Below are 16,781 nucleotides of genomic sequence, written 5' to 3'. Positions count from 1 at the left end.
GCAGGGTAGAGATATTTGACTGGCACTAAGAGGAGTTCCCCGAGAGTGAGGGTCTTACCTTGTCCAGGCCAGGCTCACTTAGTCTCTGCTGCTCAATGCACAGATGGCAGACCTTGGCCATGAGTTCATACGGATGCATGAACAGGCGTGAACTGAGAAGGAAGGTGAAGATGTATGTCCTCTGCAAACAAGACACAGAAAGGGATAAATTACCATCAGTTTTATATTTTCTCAAAATGCGCTCCTAACAGATTGGTTCCTAATACTTTACTATCTGCAGAAGAAAACTCTGCACATGGCTGTGCCAAGAGCTATTACTACAGCAGTAAGCATTTAATTTAACACTTGTCATTGCTCCAGAATCAGTGTTATAAATTCGTGTTTGAGCCAAGTTATGCAAGATTTAACCAAAGCAAGGCAGGGCTGGGCTGGTTTAGCTCTCCTATTACACACAGCCTTATTATAAGCTTACTCAGAATAAAACTTCAACTCATCTTTTCTTGCTCTACAGTAAACCTTTGCGAGAGCCATTACCAGATTACATAACTCTTTATAGCCAAACAATGGAAGTAAATTAATGCTGCAAGTCCAAGCTACTTAGAATACCAATCGAGAAATCTTGTCTGCTACCACGTTACTGGTGAAAAGGAAGAGTCTTCAGAAAAAGAACAAAATAGATGCCAGTTGATCAGATTGTTGAGCTGACTTGATTTCACCACACATGCCATCTTTAGTAACTCATTCTGAGGTTACAAGAGGCTCCTGATTTTGCTTTAATTTTCCATATATCATGATTTGAACTCATTGTGAGATGGATATTCAGAACATCCACTCCACTCCCCATACTGCCAGTAGTTAAGAATCTACAGCACCCACAAGATTCTACAATGTTCTGGTTCTAGGGACTTGGAATAAATCATCATGTTTGACCAACTGGTATCTAAATTGCTACATGTTTAAATTTTATATTAAGAATTAACGGTAAGCACTAGCTTAAGCACAGTCCTGTGCTGCTATCAACTCTGACCCAAGTTAAAAAAGATCCCATCTTGGAAACATAAATAAATCTATGACAAGCTGAATATAAGTGGAGTTATGTCTTCAGCAGGAGCCTTTCAATGAGCTGAGATGCAGTTTCATCATCCCTCAGTCATCTCCAACTACCCCCCCTAATCTTTTGGTATTATTTGTGTTTTCTAAGAATTATAGGAAATGTCTCAATGCACGGATGCGTCTAGATAGGCCAAAAATTCTCAGATAACAAATGTCCTGTTCTCATGTCCAGTCTGTGCTGATTCTGAACAGTGTGATACTAGTTCAATGCTTCAATTGCTAATTGCAGGATACATGTGGACCTCAGATAAGCAATGGGAAATATACATAAAACCTGTTTGTTTTTAAACTAAATGCATTCATCCTGTCATGCTGGTGGTCTTACCTTTGTCCTCAGCTTACCTGACAGATTTTTAAAGGTCAATGGTACATACAATCCATCAAACAGTAAGCCACACTAGGTACTTACTTCATAAATGAGTCACCAGGGTTGCACACTTTACAACAGGAGTAATCAAGCATTAGACTTCCTAGGTTAGGTCAGTTACTGCATGTGGCACTCACATGAAGCACATGTTTATGCTATCATTCTTGAACCCCCTCCTTAGCAATTTAATGTGACACATTTTGCTTTTGCTGCACATGTGAAAGTTCCCCTTTATGAGATGCATCAGGCCTAGCCACATAGTTAGCTGGGTGTAAAGACTTACGTCAGGATAGTAATCTACGTTGGGTACCAAGTGCTGGATCAGAGCTTCCAGAGACCCTGACAGGAGGTTGTTGTCGTGGTAACAGAGCCCTCCACAGTTGTCCTCTTTTGACTGATACAGATTCCTGTTGTAGCCACTGCTGTCAAACATAGCTGCAAAGGGAGGTGTCTGTGGCATCCTTTCCTGAGGAGACACACAAAAGAGATTCAGGATGATTACCAGAAGGTGCAATGTAAGATGATTCCTACACTCCAGAGCTGTCACGGGCTGATGCAGCCCCCATCAGTGCAGAGGGAGAGAGACTGAAGTGAAGCCCTAAAGAGGTTATGTGTGAGGACAGTCTCCTTATGCAACGTGACAGCCATGTAACTGCAATCAAAACCTCCAATTTCCCAACTCCACCCTAGTAAATCAGCACTGAGTTTTTCCAATTAAACTGTGACAAGTGTGACCCAGGCTAAAGCCTGACACTTCAGCACATCTGTCTCCACCTACTCTCTGAGTGGCTCCACAGAAATCTGGAAAAATATGCCTGTGTATAGTTGCTTACCAATGTTGTCCAAGTTTACCAATGATACCAAAGATGTGAGCAGAGCCAGAGATCTGTTAAACCCTCTCTCCAAGTTCTGTGAGAATGTGAAAAATCCAGCCCTGTGTTTTCCAGCTTCAGATTTTAATACTTAAGGAAAAATCAAGCAATTCTTCAACAGTCTGTGTCTCAGTGCTTGTGGAATAACAATGTCTTACCAAGGAAAAGATCAGTCAGTGCTGCAAGCTGTTCAGAGTAGTGGGTGGGTGGTGAGGGGAATATGACCACCCAAGAGCTCTTTTGGTGACAGAGTACTGAAAAGACCAAAAGATAAAATCTCTCTGATTACTTGAGAGTTGAGTTATACCCTCCTCCCCCTGCCTCCCTCGCCTTCTAGGAGTAGCAGTTCTTGTCAGTTAAAGGAACCTGGGTTTTATAGCCTTGACTGCAAGCTAAGTTTGTGCCCAATTTTAACAAGCATGTGCTGGTTTTAACTCTACTACAGCAGTTACTGGGCTGTGAGTGCTAATGCACCAGTCACATTTGGGGAGCAGACAGATCAAATGCAAAAAGGTATCACATATTGCTTCCCATCCTCCCGACAACTGGAAGGCAAGGGAGATCAAATTGAGAAGACAATATCCACAGGCTGCCATGCTCGTGTGTTGACAGAGCATGTACGTGTGCCTGAGAAAAGCATTAATGCCTCTGAGCCATCATTGTAAGTGCAGATGCCATTGCTTTTCTCTCCATTGTATCAAATCCTATTTGGGAAAAGGCTCTTTAAAGCCACAGACCTCAGTGAACACCAGTCTTTGAAGGCACCCCATTTTGAGAACAAGTAGTGATGTGACAGCCTGGAGATAAATGGCGTGCGGCCATCTGTGTGCTCCACCACTCAAAACAAAGGACTTTTCAGAGGGAGTGCATTGGAGATGAGAAGCTATTAAGTTATTAGCTAGATTCCTGGGGACCTGAAGCACCACACAGAGAACCACAGACTTGCTGCTGCTGGCAGCAGGTCCGGACAATGGAGGCATTCAAACCAGCACAAAATGGAGGGATTCAGTAAGCAAACAGTAAGACAGAGCCAAAAATGGTTGCAAAGACAGAGAGGGACAGTGAAGAGAGCCTCCCGGTCTACATGACCTGGGCTTATTCCACTTTGTGAGATACCAAAAGAGATCTGCATCAAAATAGGAAAGAGTGAGGAGTCTCCATGTCTGAAAAATTACATTAGTCACTCTATGCAGCTGTTCAGCCAGCGATTCACAGAATCATCATAGAATGGTCTGGGTTGTAAAGAGACCTTAAAGATCATCTAGTTCCAACCCCCTGCCATGGGCAGGGGCACCTTCCACTAGACCAGGTTGCTCAAAGCCCCATCCAGCCTGGCCTTGAACTCTTCCAGGAATGGGGCATCCTCCACAGTTTCCCTGGACAACGTGTGCCAGTGTCTCACCACCCTCACAGTAAAGAATGTCTTCCTAATATCTAACCTAAATCTACCCTCTTTTAGTTTAAAGCCATTATCAGTTTAAAGCCATTACCCCTTGTCCTGTGACTACAAGTCCTTGTAAAAAGTCCCTCTCCAGCTTTCTTGTAGGCCCCCTTTAGGTACTGGCAGGCTGCTATAAGGTCTCCCTGGAACATTCTCTTCTCCAGGCTGAACAGCCCTGACTCTCTCAGCCTGCCTTCATTCAGTTCTATCCAGCCCAATGAACTGGAAGAGAAGAATTAAGTAAATACACATGCCACAGCATAAGAGCACAAAGTGCAGGACTGAACAAAACAAGGTTCTTGTATGAGAGAGTTCAAACCACTGGGCAGGTGAGGTGCAACCCAACCACGATCATGCTCTGCAACAATAAAGCATTCTGATACAGACTCTTGGTTTTTCAGGCTCTTTGCAAGGCTAGCAAAGTTTAAGTAACAAAACACTCCAGGAGCTGACAGGAATCTTCTGCAGCATTTCCTAGGTCTTCACACTCTGTAAAGTTTACCATGTTTTATTCACAAATGGCAGACCTGAACAAATCCAGAATGTTCTGCAGCTCACTGGCGCTGAAAGATGTTCTGTTTGCACCAAAACTCAGGACTCTTTTGAACTACTGTAGCAAAGCAGCAGTAGTGGATAGCATGTAAACACTGCCAACCACCAAACATTTGTAGTCCTGTGGCTCCCAGATAATACTCTGCAGAGAAAGTGAGCAAGGCTAGTTTGCATGAGCTAAACAAGTTGACATCAATATTGGCACTAGAAAAAAACCCAGCGACAGTAGTTGTTTCAACCCAGATCTTGCACTAACCAAAACACCCCAATTCAGGGTGAGGCTGGAATCTGCAGTGGTTTTAGCCAGCCTAGTCCACAATTAGTTCTGATTTCATATAACCCTCATCACCCAAAGCAGACTCAGGCAGTATCTCATTTCATCAGTGATACAGTGTTTGGGGAAAAACCTCCACTTCCACCATTCCACTAATTTCTAGCACAGTGAGAACTGGAACAGGTGTGAATCACAGAATGATTTTTCTTCAACATATTTTAAACATTCCCACTATATATTACTGCCCATTAAAATACAAGACTTTTCAGGTCAGCAGGCAATACTTAAATTCTAATAACTAACTCCCAAAGGGAATGAGACCTGTTTGAAGCTTGCAGTCCCCTAACTCTGAGCACAACAGTTACTCCCAGGACCACACGGATCTTTCTTCAGACAAAACTAAATTTGAGACACACAGAGCCTCCCAGTGCCTCAACAAGAGGAAACAAAAATAAATCATTAGGTCATTAGTAGACATACTGATTTATAACAATAAAATAAAATTCCCCAGAGTCTAGCCCCAAAAGGTACGTATTGGCTCACTTGTTTGCTATTTCTGGAAGCTGCTTGACAGAGGTGGTTCAATTCTGCATCAGTGAGACATCAAGTTGTACCAGCTAAGAGATTTTCTGTATGCTCCCTGTTCAGACACTGAGGATTTCGCTTGTAAGAGAACAAGACACAGGACACATTCTCCATGCGATGAAAAGGGATGATATCAAAGTGTGACAGAGATAAATATAGCATAGCCAACAGGATGATTCATACAACACGTGCTTTTCCAGCAGGACTCCTTTATTACCTTGACCTTGACTCTTTTGCTGTATTTTATAAGGAGGTGGAGACACAATGCAGCATGCTTAGTTAACACCAAACCCTGCCTTCAGAATAACCTGAGCGGAACTGAAATTTGGTCACAGAGCAAAATCTGGTCCACAAAGCCTTGACATATAGAGCAGAAGTGACTTGGGATGTAAAAATATTGATGAACCACAGCAACACAATGTCTGACAAGCAGCAATCAGAAAAAAAGACAGGAAATACGATTCTAGTGAAAAACATCCTCAGAGTTAAAATGGAACTTTTTAACTGGGCTCTGGAAATGTTTGGCTATCACTAACACAGAAAACTCGTCTCTCTCCTCTCTCTTTTTTTTTTTTAAAGAAGGAAAAGAGTGGCTTTTTTTTTTTTTTTTTTTTTGGTTAAAGAACCAATTTGAAGGAAAGAGCAATGCAATAATTTCCTGGCTCTACCAGTGATGTTCTCCTGTGACAAAGAGAAGTTGATAACTCTCAGCATTGTGGAAAGAGGAAGAAAAGATTTTTTTATGCATTTAGTATCATTATGGAAAACGTGACATCTTGGGCATTAAGGTCCAAATTCTGACTTTAACTAGCCTCTGACAAAAAAGAAGTCTCAACCTTCCAAATAACAGTAGTGTAAATAGAAAGCGCCAGAGCCAAAGACAATGTGCTCAAAACCCCACCACTTCCTTGCAGGAGCTGAGTTCCAGTTTGGCAAAACTAAAGGAATCAGATGTAGCTTCCTGGCTGCCAAGTGCTTGTCCAAACCTTTACGTTCAGCAACAGGGAAAAAAAAGGTAAGTTTTCAAGTAGCAACAGTGGAAAATTGCATTGGTTTGTTTTAATTTACATTAAAGAGCTCAGTCTGCACGTCAGGTGTATAAAACAAAAGCAACCATATGGATAGTCATATCCTTTATAGGAACACCCACTGAGGGGCTCAGTAGTAGCCACAAAAGGTGTCTTTAAAGCCACTGGCAAACACTTTCAGCTCCTCTGCTATGTACAGGTATCTTCCATACTACACCCCTAAACCAGAGGAACGGTGACTGTATTTGTTGAGTCCCAAGGCACACCTTCTCATAGAAGATACAAGCCTCAGGTGTGCAATTACATCCCCTCAGAGCTGCTTCACCATACAGTCAGAAACCCCAAATCACATTTAGCAGGTGATTACCACCCCCCATGGTTCTTAAGGCCACTGTTAGAAAATTGAGGTATGGCAAAACAAAAGACTGCCGGGGAAAGGACTAAGAATCTTTAACAGCTTGCACCAACTTCGGAAAGTCTGAGCAAGTCAGAACAAGCTTCGGTTTTAACATCTTGAAAGAAAGGATGGACTAGGTGCTTGCCAGCAACATCCAGCTTTAAGTGTTTCTGAAAACTGTGGAGTATTTTACACAGTGACCTAGGCTACCCAAAACAAATGCACACCACACAAGAGGCCACCGGTCGCATTCCATACACCTGTGCCTGTTTACTTCGCTCACAAAGCATTTGTTTTTTGCACTGAAAAGTGAAATTCTACCGCTTAAGCTATTGAGAAGAAATCTGAAAAACTCCCACACTGGTGTTGCGTACACCTTACTTGCAGAAACAAAGATCACAGAACTATCCCAGTTCAAGTCTTCTTGTTTCCATTCTTCCATGAAGAATTTGCCATGCAATTACGGCCATGTGACTTCAGCACCAACTTTGACTTACAGTTCCTTCCCATAAGTTGTCCTCCTTAGAAATACTTATTAACTGTAGCCTGTAAGAGGCCGAGTACAGAATGGTATTTCATACTCACATAGGAGATGGAAAGAGGAGTGACATGGGCTTTTTCCTGACTGAAATCCAGAGCAACGTTAAGAGCACTTCAGAAGGAATCCACCACAGAGTAACAGAGACTAAAACTATCCATAGGTGATACTGCTGGACAGCAACATAACAGCAGAAATACATCGGCACGCAGCAGAGACCAGTGAATTGCAGACTCTGGCAGGGCAAGCAAAGACCTCAGGAACGCATAACAAACCTGACTGAGCCTTGAGATACTTCATTTTCACTAAAACAGCAGAGGATGAACAATTTCTTAAAGTTCTGAAAAAATTACCCAGGCAACAATAGACTGCAAAGGAAAAAGAATAACCCCAGTAAGCAAAGAACAAACCTGAAAGTGAATTTCAATGAAAGGCATTTTCCTCCTGAACATGCAAAGGAACTCTTTCTTAGTTCTAAAAATAGATCCAGCTGATGATGTGGGAAGGTCACATGCAGCACTGCTGACTGATCACTCACATATGAGGACTTTGGCACTTACTAGTGGATCCTGAATCACTCAAAGTCCTTGAATACTGAACTGCAAAAGTGTGATGGATACATTTGTGCATATGCTTGGGAGCATTAGGAAAAGTGCAGGAGTTTAAGAACGCCTTGAATTTCTCAAAATCTGCAAGGGTGGAAAAAGGGAACAAAACAAACAAGTCCCTCTTGATGCTGATGTGTTGTCAATCCATGTACCCTTGGCTTAAGCCCCAAGAATCAACTCCCCTTCTTCCCTATGCTCTTCTTCTGTGGGGCAGGAATAACAATGCGAGTCTAACGATGCTGAGCGTGGCCATGCCACAGCAATGCTGCAGTGCCAAGCAAGTACATGCAGGCAAACTGCATCAAGGCAAAAATCCCAACTGCAGGAAAATTACCCGGGCCAAGGTATTCCGGCTTTCCTACCAAAACATATAAAGCAATCTGTCTGTATTGCTGGACACACAAAGGCAGCAACCTTGAAACATGGAATATGAAAAGACCACCACACATACTAGCTTTCTCAACACACTTGTACCTTACCATGATCACAATGCAGCTGAGACTTCCATCTGTAGGTTAAAACTGAGGAGGCCACAATTATTAAAAAATATGCTATATGAAGTACGCTCCATCACTGACTGATTAATCTTCTTATTCAGTTCACTTCTAAGTTATCTTTTAATTTATGGTATATTTCTTCATCTGGATGATGTCCTTTTAACATTTAAATTCAATTTTTCGTTCAAAATAAGGCTGTTCTATAAATGTGGGGTTTTTTAACCTTATAAATCTTTTTGATAGTCCCATATCTTGGGTTTTTGTCCTGGTTTTAGAGGAGAAGTTTAAAACATGAGCCATAGAGGATAAGTATCTTTTATAAGTGACATGATGGATTAGCACAGCAGTAATTATATGTCACAAGCCACTAGAAATTCTAGAAAAGTTCAGTTCATGCTCCATAGTGACTCCTGTAAAGCTTGAGTGATTTACAGAATGAATGAAATGGAAAAGGATGCACAAAGGCCTCAGATGAGCCAAAGCCAGCAATGAAATACCATCCACCTGAAAAAACAGACAACACATGTAAGCTGCTTTTTTTCTACCAAAATTTATGGGCAGACAGCTGAACTGAAAGCAAAGAAATTTTGATAGACAACTAATACTGGGACCGTATTAAGAAACAAATTCCCTCCACCCTTTAGGAAAATTTGTAAATAGACTGACTTCCAAGCACTTTGTTTAAACCCACACCAATGCACAAGCTGAGTATGATCTCCACAGTCCTACGTGTTAAATTTTGTTCAAAATCAAATAGCATCAGGAGAGGCAGACAGCCTATGAGCTAGCCAGCACAAAGTGTTAAGAAGCTGGCTGGAACTGCTGACGGCAAAATTGAGAGCTTTGAAATAAGAGTACAACTATATCAAATGCAAAGAAAACACAAGCACACTATCAAAGCCTTATGCTTTTTAACTTACTGAAGCAGAGGGGGTTTTTAGAAGTACACAGCATTCCCCTAATTGCACTCAGTGAAGTACAGAGGAGTTTTGCCATTTGTTCTCTTGGGAACAGAGGGCTCTTAAATATTACAGTGATAAAAGATTAAAATCCCACCTCTCTATTCAGCCAGCTGCAGACTGGCTCCGTCAGGGCTCCCATCCACCAGCAAGGTGCAGAGCTCTACAGACCTGAGGAGGTTACCATCCCAACCTCCCGCACTGCTGAGCGGACAGCTGAGCGGCTGCTCATCAGTCAGCTGATGAATTGCTGCAGTTTTCAGTCAGGAGTTTTAAGGCAAGCAAGCAGCAGGGATGATTTACTTCAAAACATCACGCTGTAAATGGAGTGATTCAGCAGCTGATTCATGGTGGCTCAGCTGTCCAGGAACGGGGTGTGGGGTGGGGTGGACAGCTGGGACCTGTGATGTCATCCATGCTATGCCAACCCCACTACTGAATCAGAATCCTGACACTCCATCATTCTCACAGCATGCTTTTTGCCTCCTGTGTACCTCAAACAGAAGAAATAGAAAATTGATGATGTTAATAGAGATGGAGGCAGTTTCCCCTGCACTATCATCAAAGAGTATCACTGATTTCAATGTGGTATTAGACTCCCACTAACCCTGGGGAATATTATTCATTTTATGTGACAGGGATGCGAACCTCTGTAATCCTAATCCACCTCAGGTGCCCAAGGCCAAAACATAAACTTTCTGCATCTGCACGGCCAGTAGCTAAGTGTGGATCCGAACTAGTTCACAGTGATAACCAGGTTCATCAAGAACTGTTCACACATCTGTCTACAGTCAACAGAAAAAGAATCATTTCAGTACTTAGACCTGGGAGCCTGGATCTGCTTCTGACTGCCACAAGCTCCTCACGTGGCTTTAGTCAAGTCACTCAGTTTCTCATTACTGCATTCCTCTGCTTGACAGTACAAAGAGGGATTAGTGTGGGGTTATTTCCTTTCATTAAGTTCCAAGACCTTTTTTCAAAAGGGGTGCAGAAGGTGTATCACACTGTATTAATGCCAGAAGCACAGTACTAGCCTTAAGCATGAAGCTCTCTTGACACGGTTCCCTCTCCAACCTCATCAAAGCAAGACACCTTCTGAATCCAAAAGCTGTTGCTTTTTGCAGGCATCCATGCTTGGCCTTTTGGTGAAACCTACAATACCTTCAGAAGAGAACACCATTCCCTTTTATAATCATAATGGACAGCCAACTTATAATTCACAACAGCAAGCTGTAATAGTGTTAAGTAACAGTACTAATTTAATTTAATTCATTCTACCTAAATACTCATCACTAAATGCCTCTTTTTCCATCTAGATGATGCAGAAAAAATGCTGGTTTAAGGCGAACAGTTCACATAATCTCTATTTTTCCATTTGCTAAGACCTTATGTTTTAATGAACAGTACAGAATTTTACTGATGTTTACAGAGATATTTAGTAACTGAAAGGCTTCAGTTAAAATTACACAACAACAACCACAAAAGGCACCTTCCAGTGTTTAGGCTGAAGATAAAAAGGGATGGTCCCACTTTGGCAGTTAAGCAAGCAAATACAGCTCTGTATCCAGATCACTTATACTTGTCTCACACCCATTTATACCTGGGCTGAATATCAGCCAGTGGTTTCTAGACTAGAGCTGGGTCTGAGGTATGAGGGCCCTGTAAAACAGTTGGCTCCAATCAGATTGACTGGCTCCTTGGGAAATCAAGGAGAAGACAAGTCTAGCTAAACTGACTGAAAAGAGGTTTTTTTCCCCTAGTCTAGCCAGGGCCATAGCAGAAATCTGTTCCCCTCACACGCTGCATCTAATGGTTTGTGTCAGGCTTTAAGACCCGGCAGCAGTTCCCACGCTCGACTGAAGGTGGCGCCTTGGGCTCTGCAATCGATGGGTCAACGTCTCCTCGCCTCGAAACAATTACGCCTGTTAAGTCAACTCACAGTAGGTAAGGTGTTGAGCAAACGTGTACCAGCTTGGGTTGTGAAAGGACCATTGTAAACACGGGCTAATAGCGTCTGAACCCCTGCAGGATGTTTAAGCAAGGATCAACTCCCAGCCCTGATGGGCAGGTACTGTCAGGTCAGCGTGGAAAAGCACCAGGCCCTCTATCAACGACAGCAATTACCTCAGAAAATACCCCTCCCCAATCTGACTCAAGCATATTTATCCTCTGTCCTATTGCTTATGAATCTAAATGTCTCATTGTGCTGGCTGATGCAGAGTCACAACTTCCCAGGCTCACCTCTCTACTGGCATGTAACCTGGTATTTCTGCCCATTTCCAGATGTGACAAGACGCAAGCAGAGTATCTGACCCCATGGGAGGGGCAGGTGATCTGAGGAACATTTTACTCCGGGGAGAAGACGCATTTTAATGAACCAAAACCAAAATAGCCATAATACGTGGATCTGAGTCATGCACTGCTATTCTAGAGCTGCGTAGGAAGACTGAGCTGTATTCTTTCCACGATCCTGCTCATTTTCTAATTAAAAATACAGCCATACTGAATACCATCCATTCACGTTTGTCACTGTAGTGATACAGGTTTTTTTTAATACTACTACTCACAGCAGCTATAATAGAGGAGAAATTAGCCATAGCTTTTGGCTAGAGGTAGAGTCTTTGCCTCCTGATTGTAAATTATGTATTGTCCTCACTGCGGCTGCAAAACACACTCTGGAACTTTTGTTTGCAAGCTTATTTTCTAATGAAGTGTTTATTAGATGATGTGGCTCAATCCCAGTCCCACAAACCCACGCCAAGCAAAGGGCACTTGTCAGTGCTTGCAGAGTACACCTGTGTATCTACTAACATTTGGGAAAAGATGGTTAAGTACGAGCAATCACAAATTCTGCCTCCTTCAGTGAACCACAGGCATCCTCTCCCAACTGACAGCTTCTTCCCCTACTGCCCAACCAGCTACCGAACAGCAGAACAGCACTCAAATGAGGACATGTTGAGACAAAGGCAAAATTAGCTTTTCATTTAGAAACACTGCATAAAGATAAAAGGAAATAAATGGTTTGGATCATCTCTATCTCCAAAAGTCAAGGGCTGTCTTCTGAAGACTGCGCTTTAAATTAAATCTCCTATGACAGCTAACCTGCTCAGCGCTGGAGCTTTGACACTAATCTCTCCAAATGGGCGAGAAGGATCACAGTTAATGGAAGGAACTCTACAAACTGCGCAGGGACACAGTTGCTAAGAACGACACACCCACATCAAGGATGTGCAAGAGTCAAGTGAGCACCACAAGCCTGATTGGACTGAGCTCCCATCACAATGACACTCCAATTAAAATCAGTACTAGCTGACTGACTGCCACCTTGTGCAGAAAGAAAAGTTTCTAAACCCTCTGATTTAGATAGGAAATCTCTGGAGTGTGAATCACCCAATACTTCTCACATCACCTCTCTCTTCACAAGACACCTAGAGCTTGATATTCAGAAAAGTTTAGAGCCACAATGCACCTCTGTTATCAAAAGAGTTCAGCACCTTTGGTCCCAAACATCACTTAACCCTTTCACATATGATCCATCTCAGACGTGCTTGAGAGTACCAGTTCTACTAAATTTTAACCACGGAGCTTTGCAGCACTTTTTCAAGGGTAACACCAATGCCCAAGTAGCCATGTAGTCAAAGGTAGCCAAGAAAGATACCACCCACACAATTCTGTCAGCTCTAGAGTCATCATAACACCAGACCCTTACAGTGATGTAGCACAAACTGTCAATATGATCCACACACAGCTCCTTCTTATCTTCACCCCAGGAAAACATCACTTTTTAAGTACTCCAAGTTACAAAAATAAACTCCCATGTTTTCAGCTTTTTCATTTCACATTCCTTCACTGATAGGGCTCCAGTGTTGAACTGTGCCTGTCATTTCTGACACGGTGTGACAGCAGCTCACCCTGCAGACCATGAACAGGTACGGTGAATCACTGCATTCCCCGAAGACTGTTTAGATAACTCATACAACTGGAGCACAGGTCATAAAATACTGTGCTGTCCCCAAAAACCTCAGCAGAAAGAAAGCATGAAGAACATGAACCAAAAAGGATTCATTGTACCATATAAAAAACCATTTCACTCAGTGTGTGGCACCGCTGTGAGCTTAACACTTTCATAAACCAGTACTTTCTTTCCTCTTTTACAAAGAGTTAACAAAACCTACAGCGGCTTGTTTCAGTCCTGCCTGTTTAAAGGAGTGATATCCCTATCACTAATCCAAAATCAGAGCTAGGTCTTACCTACGAAGTCTCTCCAGCACAGCTCACCAGTTAGCTACTTGTCCTGAGTACACTTAGCACTGATTTTCTGTTGATTACCAGCTTCTCTCCAAGACGTCTCATTTGGAAGCTGCAAGATAAGCCCGAGGGACCAATCCCTCCAATGCTGCTCTTGGCTTTCAAAATAAAGAGACAGACTAGAGACCCAGTCCTGCCTGCCCAAGTCCCCATTTCCCAGAGACGGCACATTATCTCAGCACGCTGCGGCTGCAATCTCACTGAAAGCAACCCCCTCAACTCTCCTTGTTTAGATGGATAGCTGACTGAGGCACAGAGTACCTCTTTGTTCATGGCTCTCTTGATTTTTCAGGCCATTCTTCCCCTTTGAGAAGTCAGCCCTCCTCTGCTCTATTCAGGGGAACTCTGCTGAAAGAATTTTCCTCATCCCCCAGTGCTGTATTTAGCTTTACACACAGAGCAGACAGGGAGGCACTGCTTGTTATTAGGGCTGCCTTTGTTTACAGTCTGGCCTAAGCACAACCTAGCTGACTTAGCTGACAAGCAACACATTGGTCTTGGGTCGTTTAACAGCCATTACTCTCCTTCTGCCCCTGTACTGCTCCTATCTCACTCAGCACAGGTGTCTGAAGTTCTACAACAGTCACACGCAGCAGATGCCCAGCGAAAGAGAAGCTCGTAAACACACTTGGGTGACACCACACACACACACACCTGTCCCACCCACACACCCATTTTACGCAGTCCTACAATCACGATCTGGCAAATGAATGCTTCTTCCCTCCTCCCATCCAAAAAAGCTGCCATCAATTGAACCCACGGGCATAAGGAAAAATGGGGAAAGCTTCTCCCAGGATTACAGCCACAGCAAGATCACACCGCACGGTTTTAGGACCCTGTTCCATCTTAATACGTGGAAGGGGACACGGAGAGGGACCTGCACTGCCAAGCACCTTTTCTGCTGGGCTGAAGTCTCTCTCTCTGCCCGGCATTCTGATCCCCCTGAAACGAGCAGCTCTGCCAGCACAGAACTGGGTAGCTAGTAAGGAGATAAACACCAGGAGGGCAGAGACCATCCTGCCGGGGCCACCAAGCAGACGGACGGACGGACGGTCGGACGGACGCACATCCGAGTACCGCAGCCTCCCCGGACCGTACCTGGAAGTGGGCGCAGGCGTCCCCGGCCCCAGCCGCTGCTTCACCACCCGCAGACACGCATCGTCCGGGGCACGGCGCGGCTCGGGACGGCTCCGCTCCCGCACCGCCGCTTCCCTCGGTGGGACTCGGCGGGCGGCGGGCGGAGCGCCGGGAGGCGCCGCTCCCCCGGCCCGCCCCGGCCCGCCCCGCCACCTCCCCCGGGCCGCGGGAAGGGCGGGGGGCGGCGGGGGAGGCGCAGGGCGGGCTCCCGGCACGGCTCGGCCCAGCCGCCGCGGGGGCACACCAGCGCGGAGGCGTCGCAGCACCGCTGTCCAAACCGGCACCGCCCCCGCGTGTGGCCGGGGGCCGCTGCCCCTGCCCCGCCGGCCCTGCGCCTTGCCGCCGGCCGCGGCCGTACGCCCGGGCGGGCAGGGGCTGCGCACGCCTCCCCCGGCAGGCTGCCGGCTGGTGGTCTCAGCGCAGGGGAGCTTCTGCCCCGGCGCTGCTGGGCTCTTCAGTGGCCCGCAGGTCTCTCCTTCCAGTACTTGTCCAGTCTCCCCTGCAGCCCATCCACGACGGTCTTCGAAAAGGACTTGCGCAGATCCACACAGCTCCTCAGAGAGCCACCGTCCGCTGCTTCTCATACCAGCTTCCATCCGATGTCCCCCTGCTCTTGCGGGGAGCGACACTCACTTTGCTGCTACATGCTCTCTCCAGCACATTCTGAGCTTCCTCCATGTCTTGCGCAGCATTCTCACTTGCCACTTTTCCAGGCTGAAAAGTCCAGGTCTGCCCAGTCACTCCATGAACAGGGTCCAAATCGCTGACGATCCTTATTACCCTTCACCGGCCTTCCGCGGTACTTCTCAACCTTCTGAGATGAAGGAAAGAGAGCTGCACACACACACTTCAAGGTGCAGCTGAACCTCAGGTTTGGAGAGCAGTGTGCCAGCCTTCCCTGCTCTCCATCCCCTCCTAGCAATTCCCCATCCGTGCTCAATTTCCCTTTTTGACTGCCACCCGGCACCAGTCCTGGAGCCACCCCTCGGAACACCCAACCGAGATCTTCAAACAGAGTGGCAGCAGCCAGGTCAGAGCCTGTACTTTCTTTACACGTGAAGCTAGCTACATGCCTCAGATCTTTCTCTAACTGAAGAAAACTGTCCCTGGTAGTTAAATGCTTGAAAGACAGGTGCCTCTGGATGCTATTTCTGCACATAAGCATAGAAGGAGCACATAAACCTGAGTTCCTTTGGCCAGGAGGATTTTGGAGGCACCACTAAATCCTGCCTACCTGCATTTACATTTCTTTAAATTCAGTCTCCAGAAAGAAATGCTTTAAAAATGTGTTTTTAAAATAATTGTGCTGGCAAGATAACTAATGATAAAGGGACCCCTGCACAAAGGGCCTTTGCTCACAAAACTCCCTTTCTGGAATTGGGGCTTAAATGCGCATGTGATTTCACTGTGGATTCTAGAAAATACTTGCAAGTCTTCCAGTTCTGGGTTCACACAAAAGCCCACTTTGTCCCTTTGTACAGTGTCACATAGAACGTCAAATATAACAAAAGAACATTCCAATGTTATTCCTGAAGGAAGATGACACAGTTACAAGTCAGAGGTCACAGCACTTACACACGTATCCTGGTCCTTCTCCCATTTTTGGTATGTCAGAGGATGGTGTTACATATCTTCCTCATGCTCTGCTCTGTGATGTTTCTAACTCCATTTCCTCTCTGTGACAGGTTTCCCAATGCAATAACTATTTAACTTTCTTGATTCCTGTTTACCCCTACCATTCTCTTCATCAGAAAACTCTTGTTGACGTACCTACCAGAAAACAACCAGGAAAAGATTTAAACTTCATCCAGATAAAGGGTTTTCCCTTTTTTCTTTCACTCCTCTCAGATTTGAGGACAAACATTTGTTCCCCCTCCTCCCTCCCCTTGTCTCCGGTATTCTCAGACATGATCTCTGATTAAAGCAGAAATATTTTATGGCTGTAACAGCATGTACAGACACATTTACCCTGGTTTGTTTTGGTGCAAGCCAACAAGAGTGAAGGCAGCCTGTGGGCTCCCTGACAGAGAGGAGTGATGGGTGGTGCGGCGAACAGGGTGTGTGAATCAGCAGTGCTGTGTAGCTGCAAGACTGCGAAATGCTAC

The 16,781-nt window shown here is 44.8% G+C and overlaps 1 protein-coding gene across 1 annotated transcript in view; it reads right to left on the bottom strand.

Annotated features, from left to right (window-relative positions):
• Positions 1–14,814, bottom strand: part of RASGEF1B (RasGEF domain family member 1B) — a 30,390-nt gene extending 15,576 nt beyond the window's left edge. Inside the window, exons 1-3 of the mRNA XM_056359034.1 lie at positions 14,638–14,814; positions 1,764–1,946; positions 59–181 (exon numbers count right to left, since the gene is read on the bottom strand). Coding sequence (XP_056215009.1) covers positions 59–181; positions 1,764–1,940 — 300 coding nt within the window. The 5' untranslated portion in view covers positions 1,941–1,946; positions 14,638–14,814. The remainder of the gene's footprint in view (positions 1–58; positions 182–1,763; positions 1,947–14,637) is intronic.
• Between the last annotated feature and the right edge of the window lie 1,967 nt (positions 14,815–16,781).

Source organism: Falco biarmicus, chromosome 1 (genome assembly GCF_023638135.1).
Source record: "Falco biarmicus isolate bFalBia1 chromosome 1, bFalBia1.pri, whole genome shotgun sequence".
Classification (NCBI taxonomy): domain Eukaryota; kingdom Metazoa; phylum Chordata; class Aves; order Falconiformes; family Falconidae; genus Falco; species Falco biarmicus.
This window is presented reverse-complemented; position numbering and strand designations above follow the sequence as displayed.